This window comes from Hesperophylax consimilis, chromosome 25 (genome assembly GCF_061612785.1).
Source record: "Hesperophylax consimilis isolate HC1 chromosome 25, BYU_Hcon_1.0, whole genome shotgun sequence".
NCBI classification, from domain to species: Eukaryota; Metazoa; Arthropoda; class Insecta; order Trichoptera; family Limnephilidae; genus Hesperophylax; species Hesperophylax consimilis.
This window is the reverse complement of record NC_142860.1, coordinates 12,066,200-12,093,395: the sequence shown is the minus strand read 5'-3', so window position 1 is coordinate 12,093,395 and position 27,196 is coordinate 12,066,200. Positions and strand designations below refer to the sequence as shown.

At 33.8% G+C, this 27,196-nt stretch overlaps 1 protein-coding gene across 7 annotated transcripts in view; it reads left to right on the top strand.

The window, feature by feature from the left end:
* e (nonribosomal peptide synthetase ebony) overlaps positions 1 to 27,196 on the top strand; it is an 86,973-nt gene that overhangs the window by 49,203 nt on the left and 10,574 nt on the right. For all 7 annotated transcript variants that reach the window (XM_089646887.1, XM_089646885.1, XM_089646883.1 and 4 more), the window contains 4 exons: positions 18,059 to 18,191; positions 18,492 to 18,645; positions 22,103 to 22,236; positions 23,192 to 23,359. In XM_089646887.1, the coding sequence (XP_089503013.1) occupies positions 18,059 to 18,191; positions 18,492 to 18,645; positions 22,103 to 22,236; positions 23,192 to 23,359 (589 nt within the window). The remainder of the gene's footprint in view (positions 1 to 18,058; positions 18,192 to 18,491; positions 18,646 to 22,102; positions 22,237 to 23,191; positions 23,360 to 27,196) is intronic.

Genomic DNA, 27,196 nt, shown 5'->3' with positions numbered 1-27,196 from the left:
GTATAGAATTTAATTTTACTGAACAGCATGTTGAGCTGCGCGAATCACGGAAGAAAAGGGATGAGCTAGATATAGGAAAATATACATTATGGCTAAGACAGCACAGCCCGTTCACCAAGCGCTCGGGGGAGCTGGTGTCTTTATCTTCAGGGTTTATTTCAGATAATAGTGTTAATTGTGATAACGTTTATGAGGTGGGCCTGGCAGCTATGCAAAAAATGAAAGGATTTCATTTTGGAGATATACGACTAAAAAGGAAAGACATAGTGACTACCCAGCAAGATTCAAATCCGCAACTGTTAGGACGAGACAAGTTGCAGTAAACCCCCAGCAGCTATTTAATAGAATACTTAGCATTAGTGATAGTCCTAGCAAGCTTAAGACCTACTTAGGAAATGAATTGGCTTCAAGACCCCTTCTATTTTTGATGAAGTCTCCCTTCGTAAAGGAACACAATCATGTATGGCTAAAGTATTTAGCGAAAGTATTCATGACGAAGTTGATTTGGAAAATGCTGCAATAGTCATCGATGGGGGATACCTCCTACACTCTGTTGTTTGGCAAACTTAAACTACTTACGGAGACATCATTAAATCATCACGTTTTGTCCATACTAAATTTGGCAAACATTCTATTGTCGTTTTCGATGGATACCCTGAAGAACCAACTGTAAAATATGAAGAGCAAAAACGAAGGTCGGCTAACAACTCATCGTGCGATATTGAATTAAACTTCACTACACGTTGTTTGACTAAGAAGGAAGCTTTCTTATCTAATAAGAAAAACAAGAAAAATAATGATTGAAGCACTGTGTCATGAATTTAGTGAATCTGGTTTGAAAACAGTCACGGCCGCAGGTGATGCCGATATTGACATTGTACTAACCGGCATCGAACAACTCAACATCTTCTCAAAAGTGATGGTTGTTGGCACGGATAGTGATATTTTGGTATTACTTGTAAGTCTTGCTCCTGAAGGAAAATCTATTTTTTTCAGTTTTTTTGGAAAAAGATTCAACTGAGGAGAACTTGTTGCAAAATGGAGAAAAATTCGCTCTCGCCATGTATGGTCTTGGTAGCTACTCTAATTGAAACGAAGCTCGATACTATAAATTTACCAGACTAACGACAAAATCAGCTTTTAAATCTAAATTTGACTTGGCAAAACTACCACCGACTTCAGAATCGTGTCATCAACATTTGTTGAGAGTTTATTTGCAAGTACAGTTTTGGTTAGGAAACAAACTAAACCCTATAAACTGGGGATGGAAGTATGAAAATGGTGGAAAGAAGAAATTTTTGAAACCATTTGCTCCTGATGACCTTCTTTCTCTGGTGTCCTGTTCCTGCAAGTCTGGATGTGAAAATTATTGTGGCTGCAGAAAATCTGGATTTACCTGCTCTGCCATGTGCTACAACCGTAACGGATTATCATGTCTGACGATGTCATGTCTGATTATCATGTATATCCCCAGTATGACGAATAAATGGAAGACTCTCTTGACTTTGACGGCCGGCATAGTCCAGTGGTAACGCATTGGACTGCCATTCCGAAGGTCGCGGGTTCGAACCCGGCGTGCGCAAATAAATTTTATTTGATTAATTTGTGTTATTTCACAATTAATTAATTAAAATAATATATAGTATATTTGCGGCACGTTCCAGAGTGGAAGATACTACCAGTATCGCCCTGGTGTAAGACCACCATTCAGAATTGAAACGTTGCTCCAAATGGCTTTAGCCGTGTTTAGTGACTAGATCTGAATAGCCAGGTACTTCCCCACCTTCCTCTTTCCCTTCCCCACTTACCTCCAGCCTCACAACATCCCCCAATTGGGGATGCCATAGTCTCACTGGCTCCAGACGGGAGCAGTTGGGACTCTTGTGAGGTATTCACTATATAAAAAAAAAAAAAAACTAGAAAATTATTTGAATATTTGCCTAATTTTGTCATAGATAATATTGATAAGTATATAATATAATTTACAAACCGTTTTGTCAATATAATATTTTTGAGGTATATTTTAAGTAGCTTGTTTGAAAATAAACCATTTTAGATCTATGCACTATTTTAAGTGATTTGTTGTTTCGGTATTTTATTGTTGATAGGTGCACATAAAAAAAACAAGTGAGAATTACCACAAAAGATTTTTAGAACTTCGCCATAACATAAGGTCTGCAATATTTTAATGTTGTGAAAGGGTAGTCCCACGCTGTTGTAGGTATTTTTGGCTTATTTCACATAACTTTATTTAAATAATATGTTACAAACAATCATACAACATAATATGACTGTTTAACCAGACCGGGGCACGGCGGTTGGTGGATAATGAAAGCTTCATTGGGCAGGGGAAAATATTTATATTACCCCCCTCCCCTCCGAACTAAAACTGGTAAATAACAATAAAACTCTTCAACGTTAGAAGAATTTGTTATAAAAAAAAACACATGAATTAATCATTACTTTCCTTAGGTTTTTGTAATTTCTCGCTGCGCCGCGAGCCGCTGCGCGTTCGAGCCCCCGCGCGCCGTGCTCCTTATTAACAGCCTACGTGCCTTATTATAAATTGAAACCCATCATTATATACATTATTTTATAGCTAAAAATATTGTCTACAAGTTTTGTTGATTTATTTTTTTTCGTTAACAGGCTCAGAAAAAAGTTATTTGCAAATATATTCTGAAATACTATTTTAAAAACTGATATTTTTTCTTTACTAATAAATTGTGGAGATTGTATAGCTTTTCTCGCAAAAATGAAAGAATATAATTTTTTAGAATAACTAATTAGAAACTAAACAAAAAATAAATAATCTGATTTTATAAAACCATTGAGGAGATATTAGCGTATTCCGAAAGGCTTTGAAAAATATATTCAAGAGGGGGTGGGGAAGGAAGCACAAGGGGGAAAGTCGGGGACTTTTGTAAAAATACATGTCTAAAGGTCTTCTAACATCTGTAAAAAAATCAGCTTCCGGGGAATTAGTTCCGACATTGGGTCTTTTTTTCCCTTCATTGACTGGGCTAATAGAAGCGTTAGCTTGTGTTTGGAAGAGGAGTGCATAGTACGTTATTGTAGTTATTTATAAATAATTAATATTATCATGGGTATTAATAAAGTGAGTGTCTGTAGCAGGCAGCGTTAATCTGATTTTGTACAAATCGACACTTTTATACCGAGATTGATGAAATTTTGCACACTTAACCTTCAAAATCAGAAGAAGGTCGAAAAGAAATGGAAGGAAGAAAAACCACTCCCATCCCTTTGTCAAGTGTGCAAAAATTTAATCAAAATTTTGCACACTTGACGTTAAAAATAAGAGAAAAAATTTACTGTCTCTGAATTCGAAAAACTCTGCCAGAAGTATACATAAGAAAAATTAAGTTAAATTAGTGGTCTAGTACGCGATTCACTCAAAGTTAAATTTAATTATATTATATACGAATTATAGTTAAATGATCTTTTTTAAATTTAAAACAACACAATAACTTAGTAAAAACTACTTTTATAAAACAATCTTCTTTATATAATTTTTTTTGAGTAATTATGGAAAACAAACGCTTCATTATACCGTACCGATTATATAGCTTTGATTTTCTTTAGTCATTGCCTAAAAATTACTTTTTTTTAAATGTTGTTCGATGCCAACATATTCGATCGCTATGCAAATATTGAAGATGTGGCTTTGCCTAAAGCCTATGTTTTGAATTTGTTGCTTTGGTGATATCTATTTGCCTTTTATTTTAATAACGGGATACCACTTGATTGGCATCATTCTTGCGGAACCAGGAGATATAGCCAAATATCCAAAGAGAAACCCGATTAACTTTATCAAAGTTACCGGGTTACTTTTTTTGTTTTTTTTTTTTTTTTTTTTTTTACAGTATTACCGCACAAGAGTCCCAACTGCTCCCGTCTGGAGCCAGTGAGACTATGGCATCCCCAATTGGGGTATGTTGTGAGGCTGAGGGTATTGGGGAGGGGAGGGAGATGGGGAAGAGGAAGGTGGGGAAGTACCTGGCTATTCAGATCTGGTCACCAAACACGGCTAAAGCCATTTCAAGCAAAGTTTCAATTCTGAATGGTGGTCTTACACCAGGGCGATACTGAGAGTATCTTCCACTCTGGAACGTGCCGCAAATATACTATATATTATTTTAAATGAATTAATTGTGAAATAACACAAATTAATCAAATAAAATTTATTTGCGCACGCCGGGTTCGAACCCGCGACCTTCGGATCTGTAGTCGAAAGCGTATACCACTAGACCACGCCGGCCGTCATAACTTCTCTTACTATAAGGAAGCTAAAACTGGATATACCACAATGGGCCCGTGGCCTGGGTGTGTCGATTCTAGTAGTAGAAACTAGTGTTTTTTATCTTTATTCTCCTATTGACATGCTTCGGAAGTAGCATAGCGAGTTGAAGAAAATTTTAATAATATAACAATAAATAATTAAACAAATAAAACACATATATACAATTGGTTTTTTGTGATAATACATTACAAAATAATAACAATAAGTTTAAAGTGAGTTTAAAAAAAAACTCATTTCGGGAAAGATAACATTAATAAAACAAAGAATTATTTTTACATAAGACAATGAATTTAAAAGGGAGTTTAATGAACAGTTTACATATATAATTATAACATATAATATATTCTGAACATTCCGATAACACACATCACACACGGACAAAGACACTTTCAATACTACGCAACCAAACTTTTTAACAGTATGTCCATTACTTTGAAACAATTATTGACTACAAACACATCTACAAACTTTCTCAAAAAACATATCGTATCCTTTTTTTGTTATTTGTTTTTGGGGTGTTATGCCGTGTTGCGCTAACTCCTTCTTTAGCCAACGTTTCAACAAAACAAAAAAATCTTAAATCATATTATATCGTATCCTGGATAAAAAATCAAGATACTCACTTTATTCAAAAGATTATAATTCCAAACCAAACATAACCAAAATATAATAAGTAAAATTAAATGTTTTACACGTTCTTCAAGAATTATCCAAAAATACATACACTCACATATAAATGTGTGTTTTCATGTTTCAATATATGTCTGTGAAAAAAAAATTATAATAATAGCTTTCTACTACAACGCATAACACACCTGTCACCCTTAATCACAAACACGTTAACACCTCAGCACAGGTTCTCCTAGTGAGGTGCTCACGTTACATACAATATCACCCATGCACAATTTTACCTATATCAACCAATGTTCTTTATTTTTTATACGTTTTTTCTGTACTTTTTTTCTCTGTACTACAATATAAACCACTGTAATCATTTGTAAAACGTGTATTCAAGAATAGACATAAATAAATATTTTAAAACAGACTAGACAGTCTTAACACAGTTAAATCAAACATATTATATTACAACAACAACATATAGAGAGTGTACACGCATTTAAATTCGTCCCAACAAAATCACCTATAAACAATCAAAAAGTTACAAAATCAAGATAATTCACGGTGTAATATCTAATTAAAACTGGTGTAAAGTAGCCAAGTTATCAAAAACGTACATAGTGCCTGCAAAGTACGGAAATTGTGTTTTACAAATTAGTTTCTAGTGACAGCTGTTAAAACCCCCCCGTACCCGTCACCCGCCCGTCATTCCCCGCCGCGGTAGCTCGCACGAGCCTTGCCAATAAGTCAGGGGTTTATAACTGTTTATTCGCAATTAAAAATATATACTTATTCGTACAAATAATCAATAAAAAAATAATAAAAAATGGCTCTGTGTGATAAAGCTTCTAACTACATCACCAAAGTTAACTCAATAATTAGTGGATTAATTTCGATCGTTAATGATCCTAACAACAAATTTACAAAAGAAAACATTCTTAAAATTATTCCAAAAACTACTGAACTTATGGGTACTATTGGTGAATTGGTTGTCGATTTTGGAGTGATGCAAGGTGAATTAAATTCACTTAAAAATAATATGCATCTCATGGCTCAAACTACGAACCGTCAGCCGATCGAAACAAATATGTGTGAAATAGTAACCGAAATGGAAGAGAGAGCTAATCGATCTAAAAACATTATCTTATATAACGTGCCGGAGAGCACGTCAGAAGAAAAAGTCATAAGCATTGCCGAAGACACAGATAAAGTTTTTTCTGCCATTAAAAATATTGACCCATCTCTCGATCTACTTCATGTAAAAATGTACCGACTGGGTGCCAAAAAAACTCCTAACAAAAACAGACCAATCAAACTGGAATTTAATGATAACATCACACCAAAAACTGTGTTACGTAACAGCATAAAATTAAAAAACGGCATCAAAGCTGGTAACGATCTAACTGTTCTCCAGCGGAATCACTTAATTGAACTAAGAAGAGAGTTGCTGTCCCGGCAAGAAAATGGCGAACCAAACCTCACCATTAAATACATTAACTCTAAACCTACCATTGTTGCAACTCTTCCAAAAAACGACACAATAATTACCAACTGAAATGCTACTACCAAAACGTCAGAGGAATAAAAACAAAACTAAAGGACTTCAAAGTACATGCCCCAACTCTGCACCACGACATAATCATACTAACAGAAACCTGGCTAGAACCATCTATCAACACAGCTGAGCTTGGACTTCCCCACCATCACGTATACCGGGCTGACAGAAGTCAACATACCAGCTCTAAGTCTAGAGGCGGCGGCGTCATGATAGCCGTCAACAAGGTGCATTGCTCAAAACTTCTGAAAACCAAAAACTGTAATGTGGAACAAGTTTACATCTTATTAAACGGTAAAAACCAAAAAAATATCATTGGCAGTGTTTACATTCCGCCATCGTCGGATATAAGTGTATACAAAAGTCATTTTGAGGATATAGAGCAATTGTCGTACAAATTTCCAAATAGTAAAATCACTATCATCGGCGATTACAATTTACCCAAAATCCACTGGGGCACCTGCGATAATTCTACTGATTCTCAAAACTCAAACTTATCCGAAACAGAAAAAGAAATTGTCAATTTATGTGATTTCCTCAACCTTAATCAATTAAACAATGTAAAAAATGTCAATAACAGATTACTAGATCTTGTTTTTTGTACTGACACGGCCACTAAGGTTGATGAGTCACTGGATTTGATTCTTGCACCCGACTCCCATCACCCACCTTTACACATTGTTATATTATGTAGCCCTATGAAATACCAACTTGAAACTAAGACCCAGTATCCAAACTTTAATAAAGCCAATTATGCCACAATACGTGATTATCTATATAACGTTGACTGGTCTATACTAGAGGGAGGTGACCTCGATGGAAATATTAAAGCCTTTTATGACCACTTGTATAAAGCCATTAAAACTTTTGTCCCAATCAGCTTTAAATCATCCTCTAATTTTCCTAGCTGGTTCAACAAGGACCTCATCAACCTAGTAATTGAAAAGAAGATAGCACATAAAATTTACAAAGATACTAAAAACATTTCTGATTATTCAAATTTCAGCATGCTACGAAAAAATTGCAATAAACTATCGAACATTTGTTACAAGAATTATATTAATAATGTTGAACTTTCAATTGGAAATAATGTAAAACATTTTTTTAAGTATTATAAATCACTAAATAACAATAATCTTGGAATACCTGAAACTATGCACCATAAACAGAAAACTTCCTGTAAAATTAATGAAATTGTCAATTTATTTGCAGATTTTTTTAAAGATGTGTATGAAGCAGATATACCTAACGAACCAATTCCAAACTTCGAGTCAGATATAAATTTAGAATTATCCCAGATTAATATTGAAATTAAAGACATAGCGGCTTGTATTAAACTACTGGAACCCAAATGTTGCTCAGGACCAGATAAAATTCCCCCCATATTCCTTAAAAACTGTGCAGGTAGCGTCTCTTACCCACTATACCTACTCTTTAAACAATCACTTTCATCGGGTAAGTTCCCGCAAATATGGAAAAACAGCTTTCTTACTCCAATATTTAAAAGCGGAGACAAGTCTTTTGTTGAAAATTACAGACCGATATGCATACAATCGTCGATACCGAAAGTTTTTGAAAAGTTAATTCTTCATAAAATATGTTCTTGTGTAAAATTTAATATTTCTTCTTTTCAACACGGTTTTGTCTCTGGCCGATCTACTCTAACTAATCTTACACTATACGAAAACTTTATCTCATGTGCTCTCGCTAACAGGCAACAAGTCGACTCAATTTATACGGATTTTAGTAAAGCGTTCGACAAGGTTTGTCATAAAATCCTTATAAATAAATTGTCAAAACTTGGAATAAGTGGTAAACTATTACACTGGATTAAGGATTACTTATCAAAACGTATACTGACTGTATGTATCAAAGAACACTTGTCTTACGAATTCGAAGCCACTAGCGGTGTGCCTCAGGGTTCACACTTAGGACCAATATTATTTATACTGTTTATAAACGATGTCACTTCTATTTTCTCTGATGTTCACATATTATTATTTGCTGATGATATGAAAATATTTAAAATCATTAAAAATATCAATGACTGTTTGTCCCTACAATCCAATTTCAAAAAATTTGCAGAGTGGTGTTCCATTAACAAACTTACACTTAATATTAAAAAATGTCAAATTATGAGTTTTTTCAGAATAAAAAACCCCATCAAATATAGTTATACACTGAACAACCACATTTTATTATCTGTACCTGAAATAAGGGACCTCGGTATAATCTTTGATAGTAAATTATCATTTAATAATCACATAAATGTCATTACTAGTAAAGCAATGAAAATGTTGGGCTTCATTACTAGAATATCTAAAGATTTCAAAAATATCCATACATTAAAATTACTTTATACAACTCTAGTCAGAAGTCAATTAGAATATAATTCGTCTATATGGAACCCTTCCTACAAAAACTATGCAAACTCCATTGAAAGAATCCAACATAAATTTCTCAGAACAATTAACTTCAAATTAGGAATTCCCTCTGACGACATTGATTACGATTCATTATTACAATTAATGCATCTCTTATCGTTAAAACATAGAAGAATACTTAATGATCTAATTTTTTTATTTAAAATAATCAATCACTGGTTTGACTCCCCTGAATTAACTTCGTTGATAAACTACCATGTTCCCTGTAGACAAACTAGACTCAAGTCACCTTATTATTGCAACAATACTGGAACTAACGCAGAACAAAATTCAATAATACATCGCTTGCACAGATTAGGCAATGAATATTCCAACATCGATCACGCCGATTGTCTATTATCATATAAAAGATGCATAAAACAAAAATTGTCGAATAATACCATACCATCATAATGTTTATGTACTTCAGATTAAAAACTACTAGTACTCCATGTGTCGCACATTATTATTATACACGCGATTCTCCCATTTATTACTTTTGTTTCCTTTTCATATTATAATAGTATATATTTTATTCTTTTCATTTTCTAATAGTTTATACCTTACTTAATTTTTTATTTTATTTTTTACAAACTCTTATTGCCTTTCAGACATTTTATAAGCACTTCATTCTAGCTTATACTACTTTATTATAGATTATTACATATAATGTCTTACTTTGACTTAATACTATACTACAGATTGCTACTTATATTTTATTTATGTCTCTTTTTTTTTCATACTTTTAACCTTACTACTATTTACTGATTATACCGTTATACTTACATTTATATTGTTGCATTCCTTATGTTGCTGTACTATTCTCTGTAATTTAGTATGTGAATGGCACATGTTGTGCCGTATATGTGAAAATAAATAAATAAATAAATAAATTTCATAAATACATTAAAAGAAATCAACACAGAAGTTTTTTCGAGTTCCAAAGAAACAATGTCTCACTAATTAATAAAACTTTTTGTTCGTTGCTGGAAGTTTTAGGTTACTAGGTAATGCGTTGTATTGCTTACATGCGATGTATTGTAAGGAGTTAATTCCTAATTTAGTCGTGTAAGATGACAATAAGTTTATTTGATTTTTCGATCGTGTTTTGTACTTGTGTATGTCGGAATTAGACTAGATTAGTGTTGGTGTGTGAGGAGTGTTGAATTATTTGTAGAATGGCAGTTGTGATGTTATATTTTGGCAGAATCGTAAAAGGAAGTATTTGTGTCTGTGAGTATATATCTGTTTTTTTGTAATGGTGCCCCAGATACTAACTAAATAACTCAGGTGGTAGTGGATCATAGCACAATATGTGTCACGCAGTAAAACTGTGGGGAGCACACCTTGAAGCCGATAGAATACACCGGTTATTGGGGAAATTTTGTTTATTGTTTTTGTGTTTAATTCGTAGAACTAGAACTCCATTTAATTTTTTTATAAATTTAATTTAGATTAAATTTGATAATATTATTATTAAGTTCTGCAAGTGTTTTAGTTTTTTATTATTGTGACAGCTGTTTCGGCTTACAAGGCCATTTTCAAACTGTGGTTAGTCCACATTGAGACGACGTTTTTATACTATTTCAAATGTAAATTTTGATACTGAGGGGAAAACATAGATTGGTTTAACCAACAATAGATCATGTCATCGGTGTAACCAGTAATAAATCAATGTATGCACCTTCAAAATTTACATTTGAAATAGTATAAAAACGTCGTCTCAATGTGGACTAACCACAGTTTGAAAATGGCCTTGTAAGCCGAAACAGCTGTCACAATAATAAAAAACTAAAACACTTGCAGAACTTAATAATAATATTATCAAATTTAATCTAAATTAAATTTATAAAAAAATTAAAAGGGGAAATTTTGGATTTTACATTCTCAACATGGGAGTTCCACGAGAGGTTAGAGTTTTCCGAAAGTAATTTAATGTTTTTATTACATTAAGGCTTAATTTCTTTTGTCGCAACCATTTAGCGAGCTTACAAGATTTTTATTCATTAGAACTTCAAGTTCCTTCAGATTTTACCATATTTTATAAAATACCGGTTGTCAGATAAACAATTAAAGTAATTTTAATATTGTTTTCACGGTCATTTTCAGTAGTCATAATGCTTACCTAAGAATTCTCTGTTGCATTGCGCCTCTGATTAGTGTTTTAATTAAATTTTTTACGCTTGCCAAATGCATTCTCAAAATCGTATATATCACAGAGGACTAACAAAACCAAAACAATAATATTATGCTGAATTGCAGACAATTATTAATAATCCACGAACATGTACGTCATGAAGTTTTCGTTCTATAACAACCTTGAAATGAATCAATGATTCTGTTTTATACGAACATCTCGTTAATTATGATTTGTTTAAACTAATCCACAAATGAATCTAAAGCATGACATAAGGTACCTAGAGTAACCAGTTCATATTACGATGCAATATGTGTTGACCGTTATTTAACAATACCTAATATTATTCTCAGAAGCGCATTCGATATCTATAAGTACGAGCATTAACCCTAAATTCGGAAAAAATATATATATTATTATATTATAAAGTTATATAAGATATCAGTTAATTGTCTTTTTTAAATCTGTTATTTATTCATATCTCTAAAAGGTGTAGAAACAAGGATATTTGATTATATTTTATATGTCAGTGAAACGAAAAGGATAAACGTCCTTGAATTGTGGCACTTTAAAAAATGCAGGTTATCAATATTTGAAACCTGCATCATCATCGACGTTCGTCCTCTTCCTTCTCACGCGTCTTGTTTGAAAACCAAAAAGACAAAAGATGCTAGATCAATGACGCCACGTACGATCTCTCGCTGGGAGTAATACAAGGAGAAAACTTACTCATTTAAAATATTATTAATTTATTAAAAATCTCTTAAAATTTCTAGTAATTCTGTTAAAAACGGGACTGCAGGCCCTTAACGAACGAATTGGTAGGTTGCATGTTAAACTTTTAGTTAAAAGGGTTGTATTAACGCGACATCGGAACACGTGTATTATATTAACATACGTATACGTACATATTAACATACGTGCATATATTAACAGGGCAAACTCAGATGCATGAACACGTATTCCGATATATTCTGAAAGTACTAAAATTTTATTAGGAAACGGTCTGCTGTCCCGTTTTAACATGATTTTAATAAATCGGCAATACTCATTTTTCTCCGTGTATGCATACCATCATCACTGTAAGCGTAAAACGTTAGAAATGTAGAACCTGTTTTTAATGTGGCGCCATATTTTTATTATACAGCAAAAAACCATGTGATGTAATATGCAAACAAATTACTAATTTACATTTATTATTATTACATAAATTTACATTCACAAATAATTTTTGTTAAGCTTCAACATTATCTTGTTAGGCTCCTTCTGTTATTAATAATTCTTATACTTCGGTCTCGGTACAACTTTTTTTTTAAATCCAGGTATTCCAATAATATAAAAACAAGGTTTAAAAAAAACACTTTTTTAAATGTACGTGCTACAATTTAAAGGCCATGATTTAAACCCCAATTCAAAAAAAACACGCACTTATTATCAAGGACTTGAAAGCAGTCCGTGAAAAAAACTTGCTCCCTTTAAAAAACTACAATTCCTTGCATTCCAAATACATACACCTAATGAAGACATCAATAAATACGATATACGTACTGGTACGTGTTGCCATAAAATTATATTAATAAATTTAGAATATAAAGGTTGTTGAGAGACGTACCTGATCTAGGTACTTTAGTTCGTTGACACTAGGCAGCCAAGACTTTAAGCCAGAGGTTCCCAAAGTGGTCTATATGGACCCCCAGGGGTCGATATCGGCTTACTGGGGGTCAATGTCAGCGAGAAAAAACTTTGGGGGTCCACGAGATTCAAATGGGGGTACATACGAGCGGACCCCCATTTACCTCAAGTCAACATTTGGGAGTTCCGTAAATGACACAATAGACCTACCACAAATATAATAGACTGAGAAATTACTTATTTGATATTTGTATTTTTATATTTCGTAAAGTTGTTAATTGAGGTATATAAATAGAGTCTACGTTCCTATTCTCGTCAGAATTAATATATTCAAGCAAAAACATTGCACATTGAAAGCCGCGAGTTTTCCTAGTTCCCCAACTTGTTTTTGAAAAACGTCCAGGGTAATAATGACGTTCAACATTTAAATGCACTTCACACAGACTACAAAACTAAGTTTGAGGACATTTTGATTATGGAAATGAAACGTTGAAGAATTGGATATCATGTGACAAGAAGAACTGACCGGAATAAGCACTGACAAAGAACTTAAGGGGCAGTTCTGTAGGGCCAGCTACAGAAAGAAATTCCCGTTGCTTATCCTGCTCCATTTTCATTTGGTGTAATACCTCACAAGGGCGCCCCTGTCTGCACAGTGTAAAGACAGAGGAACTATACCGCCACCCGGTTGTTGACAGGCAAGGGAAGGGAATCTTTTTACTAAAAAAATAAATGATTATCACATGGGACGTTAATAGTTTTAGAAAAATTCAATATTCGGTAGGCAGGGGGTCTACGGAAAAAAAAATTTTGGCAAGTGGTCTACGGGGCAAAAAAGTTTGGGAGCCTCTGCTTTAAGCCAATGATTGTAGCCAGTGTAGCAACCACATACATTAGCTAGTAGTACTGGCTGACTAGCTGCCTAGAGTAGAATCAGCTTTAATACGTTTTCATACAAATTCTATCTGCTGACTTCGCAGCCTGTCTTGGTGACTAGTGTATTTATAGTCTAACCAGTGATTCCTGACATTATTTGGACAAAAAAAATTAATGAAATTTTGGTCTGCGGTGGCATTTTATATGTACAAAAAATGCCAAGTGGTGCTTCTTTTTTTTTAAATTTATTTATTTCATCAAAAAATTACAGAATATATATAATATATCATTAGTAAGTTGTATAATTATATGTCAGTTAGAAACAATGAAATTGTTGAAAGAATAATGTTACAATATTTAATAATAATAATGTTACAATCTTCACATCCCTGAAGACTGCACCTGCTTTGAGGACTATCACACTAAATTTTATTTTTAGTTTTAAGAATACGTACACTTAACCCTTTCACATCCACATTATTGTTTCCACATATATAAAATATGGAATGCTTCATAATACCTCAAAAATTATTTGAAAATTTTTGGTATTTAATTTTTTTTTTTAGAAATTATTCGTGTTAATTTGGATTAAAATTGGACGTCAGAGGGTATTTTTTAAATAGTAAGGTAAAATAAACATAACACAACAGTACCTAATACAAATAACTGTTTCATGTCAAAAATGCACATTTATAATATAGTGATAATCTCTTATGTACAAACAAATAACATTTTACTTAAAATTCATTCAGAAATAAAGAAATAATCTAGGATAATAAATCTTTAAAAATTCGCTAAACTAGTCGAAAACATGTCCGTCACTACCAGTGTTATTTCTGACAAATCACTGTGAACAGTGAATTGAACTGATGTTATTATTAGCGTTAAAATATTTGTAATTCGAGTAGAAAATATTGATATCTCATCTTAAATGAAGTAATCAATGACGGCAGAAATTCGATGAAACTCACAATCAGCAGATGTCAAAATATTTATCGTTGTTGTGGCGGGAATAAGGATTTCAACCGAGCGGAAAAAATAGACGCCACAGAAAAGATTACAAGCTATAATAAAACAAAAACATGGTATTTCTAAATCGCTACCGTTACGGTAAAAAAACTCACAATATTCATGTTGATTTGAATTAACACTGGAGATGAAAGGGTTAAATATATCGATTTTAGGTAAAATGATCGTAGATGGAGAAAACTTACCGATATAAAATATTGTTAATGTATTAAAAATCTGGACAAATTATTCGTTTTCCTGTTACGGGAACGTAACATAACTGTTACGTTTTCCTGTTAAAAACGGGACTGCAGGCCTTTAATTAATCAATTGACAGGTTTCATAACAATCAGAAAAGCACGAATATGTTATGGGTTAGTCGGAACACATGTTCTGTCAACACGTCTTCAGATATATTCTGAATGACTAATATAAATGCTCAGCAACTCAGATTTGTCAGGGTGGCCGAGTTGGCCATTACTTTGAATTTGTTCCTGAAATCCAGGGAAGACCCAAAACACATAGAGCACGCCTAATTACGGAGGCAATTGAAATTCGAAAATATCTCAATAACATTTATAAAGATGACGGAGCTAAGCTCAATAGTTCTTGGTACCAGATAATTGACGGCTACACCAAAACTAAACGTCTTAAATTATAATGTATTGCCAGCTCTTAGAGGATTGGAGTTGGTAATATGGTATCACATAAACATACATAAAGCACACACTTTATCATAATCTTTACACATCTGCCTTTATGACGGACGCTGTAATGCTGTACGAAACGTTGGCTAAAGATGGAGGTAGCGCAACACGGCATAATACCCCAAAAATAAAACAATTTAATGAAACCAGAAGGAAAGTTAGTTAATAGTAATACGTTCACTATACGAATAACCAATACAATCATTAAAGATCAGGTCAATCAAAAAGCCCAACTGGGCGGGAAATGAAATCAAACTGAAATCTTAAACAAATATTACCGGAACGTTTGATTTACTTATTGCATAGATTAATTCAAATAATATGTTGGTGGGAAGGACGCCTTGAAAACAAGAATTGGGTAACAATTTACTGACATTTTTTAAATTATAATGTGAACGTTCAGTAAACGAATTAACATAGGTGACAATTGACTGACACCTATTTAATAATAACGTGATTGTAATTTTGTGTAAATATCGCTCAAGTGAGACTATAGCTTCCCGAATTTTCTAAGCGAAATTTATCTAATGTTCGATGAAGGATACTCTTTATAAATTACGAGTATCATACGTTATATGAGTTTTAAAAATGAACTAATTTATATATCAATAGTCGAGAAGGCGCCTGTTTTCAGGCAATATTTGTACATTCGAGAAATAAAAGGAATCCGTTTACACGATAATGACGTTACCGACCGACTACAAGAGCAGAGCTGTTTATAATTCAATAAATAAATATTGAAAGCCGGATTCGCTTGAGTTTTAACTCTTTTTTTTCTAAACGGTAATATACTATTAATTTATTAATCCAATTAACTAAATAACTAAAAACCGCGGCAACTAAAAAATACGTTGACCTAGAAATTCCAGACAAAAAAGCTGTGAATTGTTATGACGACAGAGTTTACCTAGAATTAGACGAGTTATTATTCAAATTTACCTATAAATTAATACATAATATTGCTCTAAATCTGGTACACAGTCTATAAACAGTCAGTATGACCGTCTGGTACACTTGTCATAAATAATAATAATTCATAAATAATGTATAACTAAATGCAAAATAATACTTAAGCCACAGTCCGGTTAATCCAGACAACTGCCTCGGGATCTGTATGTATGTCAAACGAAATATAAAATAATAGTTGATAATATATACGTAAATTGTCACGTTAAGTTCATCAGACTATTATCTTAAAATCTTGAGTAAAACCAAGCAATTAATATTTAATATTGAAGTAAATGGTACATGCTAGGTCACTACTTTGCAACGGATGTTTTCATTTTCCGAGATTGAAATCGGTGCTAATAAATACATATTGCTAGCCAGCCAACTTAATGGCGTGGAATAATTTAATATTTCAACATTCATTTTTGGTATTTTCCTTTGGTTTTATCAAATTGTCTATCACATTTCGTAAGTATTTAGATGCGTCGGTTTTTTAGGAAGGTTACTGCAATTGCTATTATAAGAAATCGATTATTAATTATTTGTAATTGAGAGGATGTTTAGCAACAAAGGTAGGAGCGTGGTTAATTATAGTACTCTACTTACGCTTGAATATGGTATTTTTAACGATTTTATCAGCGTTTTAAATTGCATCCTGTAATAAAATCCGGAAGCAATAAATGTTACAGATAACTATCAGACAGTATTTAATTTATAAATCGGAAACAGATGTTAAATGCGTCTATTATCATGTTCATTGTTGTGATATTAGAATGAGTTGTAAACTATGATCACGGAACCAAAAAGTATTGTAATTTCTGGTTCGGTCTAGACTGGATGAATCAAATGTTGTTTTTGATTTTCTACTTCAATCGAATTTTATAATTTTTTCACGCAAAGATTCACAAATACATAGGTACGCTTACGCCAAATCATATTTCCGAAAATACTTAAATAAGAGAAAAGAGAGTTAGATATTTCTTATTTTGGACTTCGGATTCCCGAGTGCTATGATCAAATATTTTACGTTTTCAAAATCTGTACTACAAAATATGATATTTAGGGTTTCGCAAAAAAATAGTTAGTAATAAGAAAGATCATTGTAGACATATACCTACTATATTTTTGTACAGCACCCTTGTGGTAATTTTGCATAAAAACGGCGCTATACAAATCATTCAAGTATTATTATTTTTAAAATGTTCTCTCTCTGTTTTGAATCAGTGGCCCAAAATCGCAAGTTTTTTTATATGTTCGGAATGATAAATTTGAAAAAATACGGTTTTTCAAAATATAAATAGGTTTGCTATACCTACTACCCTGCAAATTCAACTACCTTTGTCAAACTGTATGCAAGACCGGCCTTGAGAAAAACCAAAGGTCGCTGTATTAGGCTGTATTTTTACAGCCCCTTGGCTCCTTGACTCCTTGCCGCCTTGGCAAGTTGGCGCCCGGAGCGGACTGCTCCGATTGCGCCTGCATAGGGCCCTGACCCCCTGCGGCCAGAGAATAAATTTAAAATGGATAAATTGGCCCTCCGCTTAAAAAAAGGTTGCTTATCACTTATCTGGATAAATGATCTGTTACTATTCTTTGATAAATGAAGGTCAAAAGCAAGTATTGCTATTCTCATTTGTTGCCACATCTTTAATCCCAGCAGCTTAAGTCAGTATTTTGCTCTCAAATTCTATAAATAACCTATCCTTGAAAGCGAATTGAATGATTTTTTCTGCAGTGGTGTAACAACAGGCCAAATACATTCCCAAATTGATTCGATAAAAGATTTCTGTGAATTTCCTTGATTTTAATAAAGATATTCTTGTTCTTTTCCAGATGGGGTCTATACCAGATCTGTCCATAGTCAAAGGGGAGCGAAGACATGTGTACAAGAAGAGGATTAACCATGAGTTCGAGGAGAGGCTGAAATCCAAAACCTTTAAGGACACTGCGGCCATTATCTTCCAAGGTAAATCTAAAAAGAATCAATTATGCTCAGTTCCCTAATGAATTTCCGATGGCGGTTTTATCTAAGGAGCGTACGTGCAGTGAACTTCCAAACAATATCAAAGACGAAAAAGACAAACATGAATAATTATTACAATATGAAATTGCGTTCATAGGAGCGGAATCCAGAACGCACATATGGACAGATAGGAATATTTCACATTTCACGCAGAGAAAACCGTAATTAGTATTTAGTACGTTTGATTATCATAACTTCACACAAGAGTCTCCTTGAAAATAATGAATCTTATTGATTCTGCAGAAAATGGTGCCATCAATGAAACAACCTACAGCCAGGTCAACTCTTCAGCCAACAGGCTGGCTAGAGGCATACTGCAAAGGGCCTCCGAGCAGACCTTACAGCCCAACTCTGATGGCGACTTCATCGTCGCGGTCTGCATGCAGCCGTCAGACAGGTAATCAATCACACTTCACTTGTTAAATCGAATTTACACGTATTAATTAACGGAGTACTAACTTTAGTAATTACATCAATACTCTTGTTTTAATCGATCAAAGGAGGCAGAGTTATTTCCTCGACATGCATGCTGTAAAAGGTGCAGCGGGATTTTCAATTAATTTTACGTAAGTACTGCAAAGTTATTAAATAATATCGATTAAGATGTGTGACATTACTGCCATAGTCATATTAATCTTATCAGCGTAAAGTAAGAACCTACTTACATTTTGATAGACTAAAAGGGGTGTTCCAGCAGCTCGCCTACTATACGAAACTACCAGATAGTTGGGATGCTGTGCTTGGATTCTTTTCAAGAGAAGGAAGGAGTGGAAGTTCTGGGAAAGAAAGGGGAATGAGGGGGGTTGGTAGGAATCTGGGGTCAATGTGTAAATATATCCCTCCTACTGCAATGCAAGGCGTTGGCGTTGGGGTCGAGAGAGTCCGGATTAGTCGGTCGGTTGGTTCCACTCCCGATCCGGCCCGCCACGTAGCTGGCGGGTATGCGCATCCACTACCAATACATGAAAAAACCTCACCTCCATGAATCCGGACACCACTGCTAAGTGTGTGATTGCGCAAAATAAATAGGGAGCCTGTCTATAAAGGTAGGATTATGTTCGTGTACTAAGAGTGATAGAATTACTATTTTTCGAATCTAATTTTTAATATTATGAATGTGTTTGATGTTCGGCAGCTATATGCAAAAACTATCCTAACTCATCTATACTCAAATATACATAATTACTACGTAAAAAGTTCAAATACACGATGTACTCGAAGCAACAACAAAAACTTACTACAAATACCGATAACACATACTACGTTTGGTCAACGAAACTTTAAATACTTTGCGAAAAGACTCTACAACATTCTTCCAGACAGCATAAAACAATGTGATTCACAAAAAAATTTCAAAGATAATGTAAAAATTTCGATCAAAAATAAGAATAGGGCCTTCACCGGTGCGTTCACCCAAATTCGCAGTTATTGAAGTCATCACATTATTGAGCGAATACATCTTAATACAAGTATTAATATCTTAATACGAAAAATTCTGCCTCAACACAGGCTAGCCTAGTGAGGCGGTATTTGAGAAACCACAACTGTACTTTTATTTTCTTTTTACCTTCACAATATTATGTTTGTATTAATAGTTCTTCATTTTTGTTAATTTTATAACCTTAAATATAAAAGTTACAAATCAATGTACACCATAATATGCATGTATAGTTGTAATGTGTAAACTTTCCTTAATAAAGATATTATTATTATTATTATTACTCAATAATAAAGAACATTGTTCATAGTATTTAAAATACAAAAGCTAAGTTCGTTAATTTTGTTTTTGAAAGATTATTTCGAACTGCCCAGCTGAAGGGCAAGGTCTTTTTAAGGAAGGGAAGGTTTTTTTAAGGAAGGGAAGGAGCGGAAGTTCTCGGAAGGAAAAAGGTACGAGGGGTGGGCAGGAATCCAGGGATTAGTGTGTTCAGGAGTGAGGGACGAATGATCTATCCCTCGGGTCTTCCCAAACCAGCCTCTCCTGATCTGGCATGCCACGCAGCTGGTGGGCAAGTGCCTCCTACGAAGAACACAAGAACACGAACACATCTTACCCGATGAACCAGGACACCCCTCCTAAATCACCAAACGTAACAACCCACTCGGGGTGACCTATGGTAGAAGTGTTGGTTATCCAATAAAATGTTCCCGGGGCGACGGTACCCAAACCCGCCTCCCAAATAAAAACTTGATTGAAATCCATTTGCTAATAAAATATTACTCAATTAAGAATATATCGGAACACGTGTTCATTCAGATGTCCTTTTCCTGATATGACGAAAATTACTAAATGTTTAAAAAAAAATTATTCCGACATTCTAATAACATATTCGTGTTTTATCGACAGTTAGTTAGGATTTTTTTCGTTTAAGGCCTGCAGTCCCGTTTTTAACAAAAATACGAATAATTTGACTATATTTTTTATTTTGAATTAGAGATAATGACCGATTTGCCGTAGAAGTCAATAAGGATAATAAAAGACAAAAATAATACACAATTATGAACTTGCAGCGATTTTTTGACAGGTACAATGCTCTCTCTCTTCTGATACGCGTTAAAAGCTGCGTACGAGGTACAAGGGTTATTAATTTAGCCCTTTACCCAATTTACTAAATTATTTATGTATATAAATGCCCATTGCAGAATTATAGACAGAGCATTTCATGGATTGTAATCGAAGTCTCCAACCGACAAAGATTTACAACACCTTAGAATTATTAATTTATGTTTATAAAAACTTTTAATAAAGGTACAATAACTTATCGAAACGCCCTTGTGTAAACAATTAATGTACCTACCTTAGTAATAAGTATATTTACTGTGATAATTTGCTGCCTGTGCAGGAAAAATCGATAGCTTTGATTAAATTAGCGGTCTCAAGGAAAAGTTTGTTGTGTAGGTACCGCGCGTAAAAGCGTCATTCCAGATTAAGGAGGAAATTTGCATTTATTGAATTTAATCTCTTATCATTTCCATTAAACAGGCCTTGGGAGTAGGTAGGTACTATATGTAGTACAGTCAGGTATTATCGACGAAAATGTCTACTTCAGCACACTATATCTTATTATATAGTGGACACATTTGAAACATATTATGGCGTCTCAATTGGAATTGGGAACATTTATTTCAATATTGTTAAGACATAATGTAGCATCAAGATGGCCGTGAATTATTTTAAAGACCTTCTAATTTTAAGTGACATAATCATAAAATGACGTAATTCAAAAATGTTTCGGATGCTCAATTGGCAGATGATATTCCCCGATAGAGTAGAGGTTCTGAGTTCGAGTCTCCATCGAGACTTAATTGCCAGATCTGATGTTATTCCCGGATAGAGTAGGGGTTCTGAGTTCGAGTCTCAGTCGAGACTTAAGTGAAAGACGTTATTCCCAAATAGAGTAGAGGTTCTGAGTTCGAGTCTCAATCGAGACTTAATTGTCAGATCTGATGTTATTCCCGGATAGAGTAGGGGTTCTGAGTTCGAGTCTCAGTCAAGACTTAAGTGAAAGACGTTATTCCCAAATAGAGTAGAGGTTCTGAGTTCGAGTCTCAATCGAGACTTAATTGTCAGATCTGATGTTATTCCCGGATAGAGTAGGGGTTCTGAGTTCGAGTCTCAGTCAAGACTTAAGTGAAAGACGTTATTCCCAAATAGAGTAGAGGTTCTGAGTTCGAGTCTCAATCGAGACTTAATTGTCAGATCTGATGTTATTCCCGGATAGAGTAGGGGTTCTGAGTTCGAGTCTCAGCCGAGACTTAATTGCCAGATTCTTTTTTCTTGTGCGGTTACAGTTCATGTATAAATATATTTTTTATTTGGAGATACTAACCATTGTTCATATTTTCCCTCTTAGGTTGCTGATAACCCTGTTGGCCATCTGGAAATCAGGCACTGCCTACCTGCCTCTGGATCCCACCTTCCCGGAGCAGAGGGTCAAACACATTCTCAAGGAGTCCAAGCCCATACTCGTCATTCATGATGATACTGGTCAGCATTCTTGCTAATAAACAGCATTATGATGAAATCATTAACACGACCCCCTCCACCCTTTTCATTTTCTTACACCAAAGACACCTAAAGCCATTGAATCAAATCGGCCTCTAATTCCTTTCAGATCCTCCAATATAATTTTATTATTCCAACATTTTATCAATTTAAGAAAATTGCAAAATACTTTTTTTTTTCAATATAATATTGGAAAAAATATATTTTTTAAAACAAATTTTATGTGAGCAGCAACAAAACTTGCCGTTTAAACACTGCTTCATTGATGTTAAATATATCAATATCCGAAATGATTCTATTTAATAACAAGATGGCCGGCATGACCATTGGAGAGTTAAGTCCTGCAGGTCGGAAGATAAAACAGTCTGTGCTCTTGGTGACAGAGATAACCATCGTAGTTCCCACCCGTTTTATAACTGGTTGATAGCTGAGTGGACAAATGCATCGAGCTTCAACCGGGCGTTATGGGTTCAATCCTATGCAAGCTATGCCCTTCAACATTAAACAAGCAACATTTTTTTGTTATAATGTTGGAATTAGGACCAAATCAAATATAGTCAGGTTATTCAAAACAACAAACAAACAAACAAACATGGACAGCAACAAAAACAACAACAAGAAAACACAAAAACAAAACAAAAAAACGAAATAAAAGCAACAACAAACAACATTTATTAGGAATGGTTAAGGCGGATCTCATGCAAAGAAATGTTTTCAAAAGATTGATCAAATGTTTTGAAAACATGAATCATTGTGGTCATTTCCAAGGCCCTGTGCCGTGGAAAACAAAACACTGTGTATTTATACACAGAAATGTATGGCCATGGCCCAATGTTTGTGTGTACGAGACCCGGCTTTACCGATACTTTTAAAGGCCTTTAAATAAAAATACAAGAATTCTGTGATAAATAAATAATTTCCTTGATGTCAATTTCAGCTGAAACAGACGCGTACGCTGGTACAGAAGCTCTGTCCTATGCCGCCCTCTGTAAAGACACTTTGGAAGAATCTTCTGAAAACGTTCCTGAGAAGTTTTGCCTGAAGCAAACTACGGAAAATCTTGCCATAGTCCTTTACACGTCTGGCAGTACAGGCATCCCAAAAGGTAATAAATACTTCATTTACATTTTATAGATACAACTAGTTTTACAACCCGGTTTCGTCCGAGATTTCAACATTATTTTTTCTTATTGTACACTTAAAAATATGTAACAGAAAAATTGGCAAGTTTGTTTTCATAATTAAATTAATTCTCAAAGTTTAAATTTTATTAAGCCCGCCAAAACGAGCGGAATCCGAGCGGTAAGAGGCGGGGTGTGGTGTGACGTCATTAGAACTGTGAAAACCACGACGCTCAAGCATTTTGTATGGAAAAAATTTTAATTCTTCAACAAGGAATTCCAGTAATTTTTTTACCAATGTTAACCGTCTATTAGAATTGATGTTATTAAAAAAAAAGAAAATTGATTAAGATTTCATAGTTAAATTAATATTTTAAGTTAGAATATTTGCTTTTCCCGCCCGGTACGGTACTTGTACGGTATTGCCGTCGCTACTTGTTGACGTTCCACGCGCTAATTCAGGACCACTGCGCAGAAAAGTAAAGACCAAAAGTAAAATAACGGTTTACAGCCCAGTTCACTGTGAGACCTTTCTGGGCGGCCGGCGGCCTGAAGTGTATCACATGCTATGTGACATGTATAATAATAAAAACTTCTAAGTTATGCAATAAACAACATATTATTATAAAGCACTATACGAATATGTATCTTTAGAAATCCATTTCATATAATAATAACAACAAATACGTACATATATTTGACAAACCCAAATAAACCTTTGGCCTATACACCTCTCTCATCTAAACCGACCATCTCTCATGTAATAGAAAGAGATGCACCATAGGTGATCCGTTGAACGTACAAGTCACGACACATGTGACGTCAGAATTCTTTCGACCAATCGTGGAGCGTATACAGTCTATTGCTATTGAATGCTTTTTCAAGAACGTTTAACTAATTCTAAGAATAATAATATAGAAATATATTTATATTTTTAGAATCGATATTTTTTTATCTACATGAACCTATTTTTTATAAGTCAAAATATTTTTCACTCAACTTCCTTATTATGTTAATTTTTTATATTTTTGTATTATTGATCGACGAACTGGTGGATGCAATCCGTTATAAGTTATAGTCAAAGTTTTTATCAGAGATTGTCTAGTCTATTGTTAGTAATAAGACAGAGCATTAAGAAAAAATGTATATGAATTTTTACAGCGCTCTTGAGGTGATTTTTCACAAAAACGGCGCTATACAAATCATCCAAGTATTATTATCATTATTGATTTAACTTATATTCTCACACTTGAATGAATTAAAAAGCTTTATAGCTCAAGATTGAATTAACATTACGAGCTGGAAATAGCTGCGTTGGACCTATAAATTCCATGCAGAAAAATCTGTGCTTTTATATACAATAATTATAACATCTTGTCGTACTTTTTGGACCTTATATACCTACTCAAAAGTTGATAGAATTAATATTACAATTAATTAATATGACCTGGAAATTATAAGCAAAAAAATCAGTAAATACAAATTTAATGACAACAGAGATCACAGTTTTACGCTGCTTGAGGCGTCAGATAAACAGATTATGTACTTTATAAGGAATTAATTTCTTATGCTGGGCTCACACATGATCTATTTCATAGAATCTATAATCTATCAAATAGATCAGTGAGAACGGACTTTTCCTTAGAAACCCAAAGTTAAATGGAGACTGGACTTTTGTTTTATAAATTGACCGCAGAGACACGTAGAATAAATCAGCTGAGAATGCGCCATTAGGGGCATTGCCAAAAGAACGCAGCAAATTCGTACTGCAAGTACTTTGTGGCAATTCACACTAAATCTTCATTTGGTCAAAGAAATCATTTGTAACAGGCTCCACTTCTATTTAATAGCCTTCCAGAACACATTAAGTCGTATAATTTATTGTGTACTTAAAAAGAATGTTAAATTATTTGTGCTAGCCGAGGATTGCCAACATTTTTTTTCATCTTTTTCCTTTTAAATTAATGGCATAATAATTTATGTTGTACATGTATATTTTTCATCCTTGTCTTTTATAAAGTAATTCTTTTTTTTCTTCTCTCTGGTCCTTTTTAAATAAATAGTTAATTATATTTTTTTTACAAACAAATTATCAACATATAGTTACCCTACACGTTTACCACATTATACTGTTATGAATTGGCTGGAATTAGCTTGATAGGTACCATGTAGGTACTCAATTTGTAGAAAAATTAATTTAACAATATTGTTCTCTCAATGTATAATCTTTGGGTACAATGTCTTTACATTGTTTCTTTAAACAATAAACAATAAACAAAAATTGTTCAAATTCTGTGAAACAACTAAATCATGAAAGTGATTATCAGATGAGGTAAAGTAACATTAATCCCTACAAATACATAATATTATTCATTCAAAACAACGACTGAAAGAGGCCTTTGATTACTGAAGGTATGTTTCGAACCTATTGCATCATTTTCTTGTGTGGGGATGATAAAAGAATTCACAAGGCTTGAAAACAACTATTACTCCCTTAAGGTCAATTTGTACTGATTATGTAGATCGTTGTTAACAACCTTATGGAAGTAGGCCAATAATTATGTATTATAAACAATAAATAACTTATCAACGTAGTAAATCATCAAAGGTATTCCAAATATTTATGCAGATGCAATGTATTTACAATCATACTGTTGGTGGTTACAAAAAGTGAACTTTACAAAAATTGTAAAATATTATGTTCATTGTGAAAACATAATCAAACCAATATTGTTTATTAATTCATATTCCTTGAAAACATTTATTATGCACAGCAGGAAACAGCATAATAAAATGTCACAAATCTTTTCTGATGGCTTTTGACTTTGATATTTACGTTGGCTGATGGCCACTCCAAACAGAAGGGCTCCAGTTTACTAATTGGAACTGTGCCTATTCGAAAACAATAATTCAGCGCAATAAACTCTTTGGTCAGCAGTGTCATCAGCTATTGGAAAGTTGCAGAAACCAAACAACCAAAATGCACACCAGATACCTACTAACTCTTTTTGAGGAAATGAAGGAGTTAATCTCTCCAAGAACCATGTTAAAGGACGAAGAAAACACACATACCGGCAAATCATTCCACAGCCTAAAAGTTTAAAAAAGTATGAGTCGTAGAAACGACCCATCGTCATGTGACCAAATTAATGTCAACCGTGTAAAAATGTTATCAATGACGCTAGTTCCTCAGATCACCTACCATTGAAATACCAGTAGAACAAGGACAGCATTCCCACGTGACGTCTGCGCTTTGGATTGCAACTCGTTTGTTAAGATAGGGGAATTTATCAAACGGATGTATTGGACCCTAAAATTTGGAATAGACTGTCACATGATCTAAAAGTGATAAAAAATTCAACAGAATTCAGATTTAGGCAATCGACACACAAGAGACTTTAGTTGTAATGTCGCAACAGTTGCGTGTGTCAAAATCCATTACTGTGTACGGAGGTGCGCACACAAGCGACGAGACTTTTTTGAATTTGTATGGATTTTTGAATGGTTTCCAACTGTCACCGCAATTAAAGTCTCTCATATGCGGATTGCCTTAAACCAAAAACTAAAGATATCCAGTTACTATTCATCATTTATTATTATCAACAAATATTTTAACTTTCTTTTAACATTTATTACAAACCTAAGTATTTCTGTGTACTAAGTATATAACCATAACGGTTAGGTACGTAGTACAAAATTCATTAATGGCAAATTATTATGAATAAAGACAAGCTTTTGCGCGGATGTGCTTTCTAACGAGTTTCACCTTGAACGTATCATTTCTTGCATGCACACTTCACGCTTAGTAGTGGCCGGATACC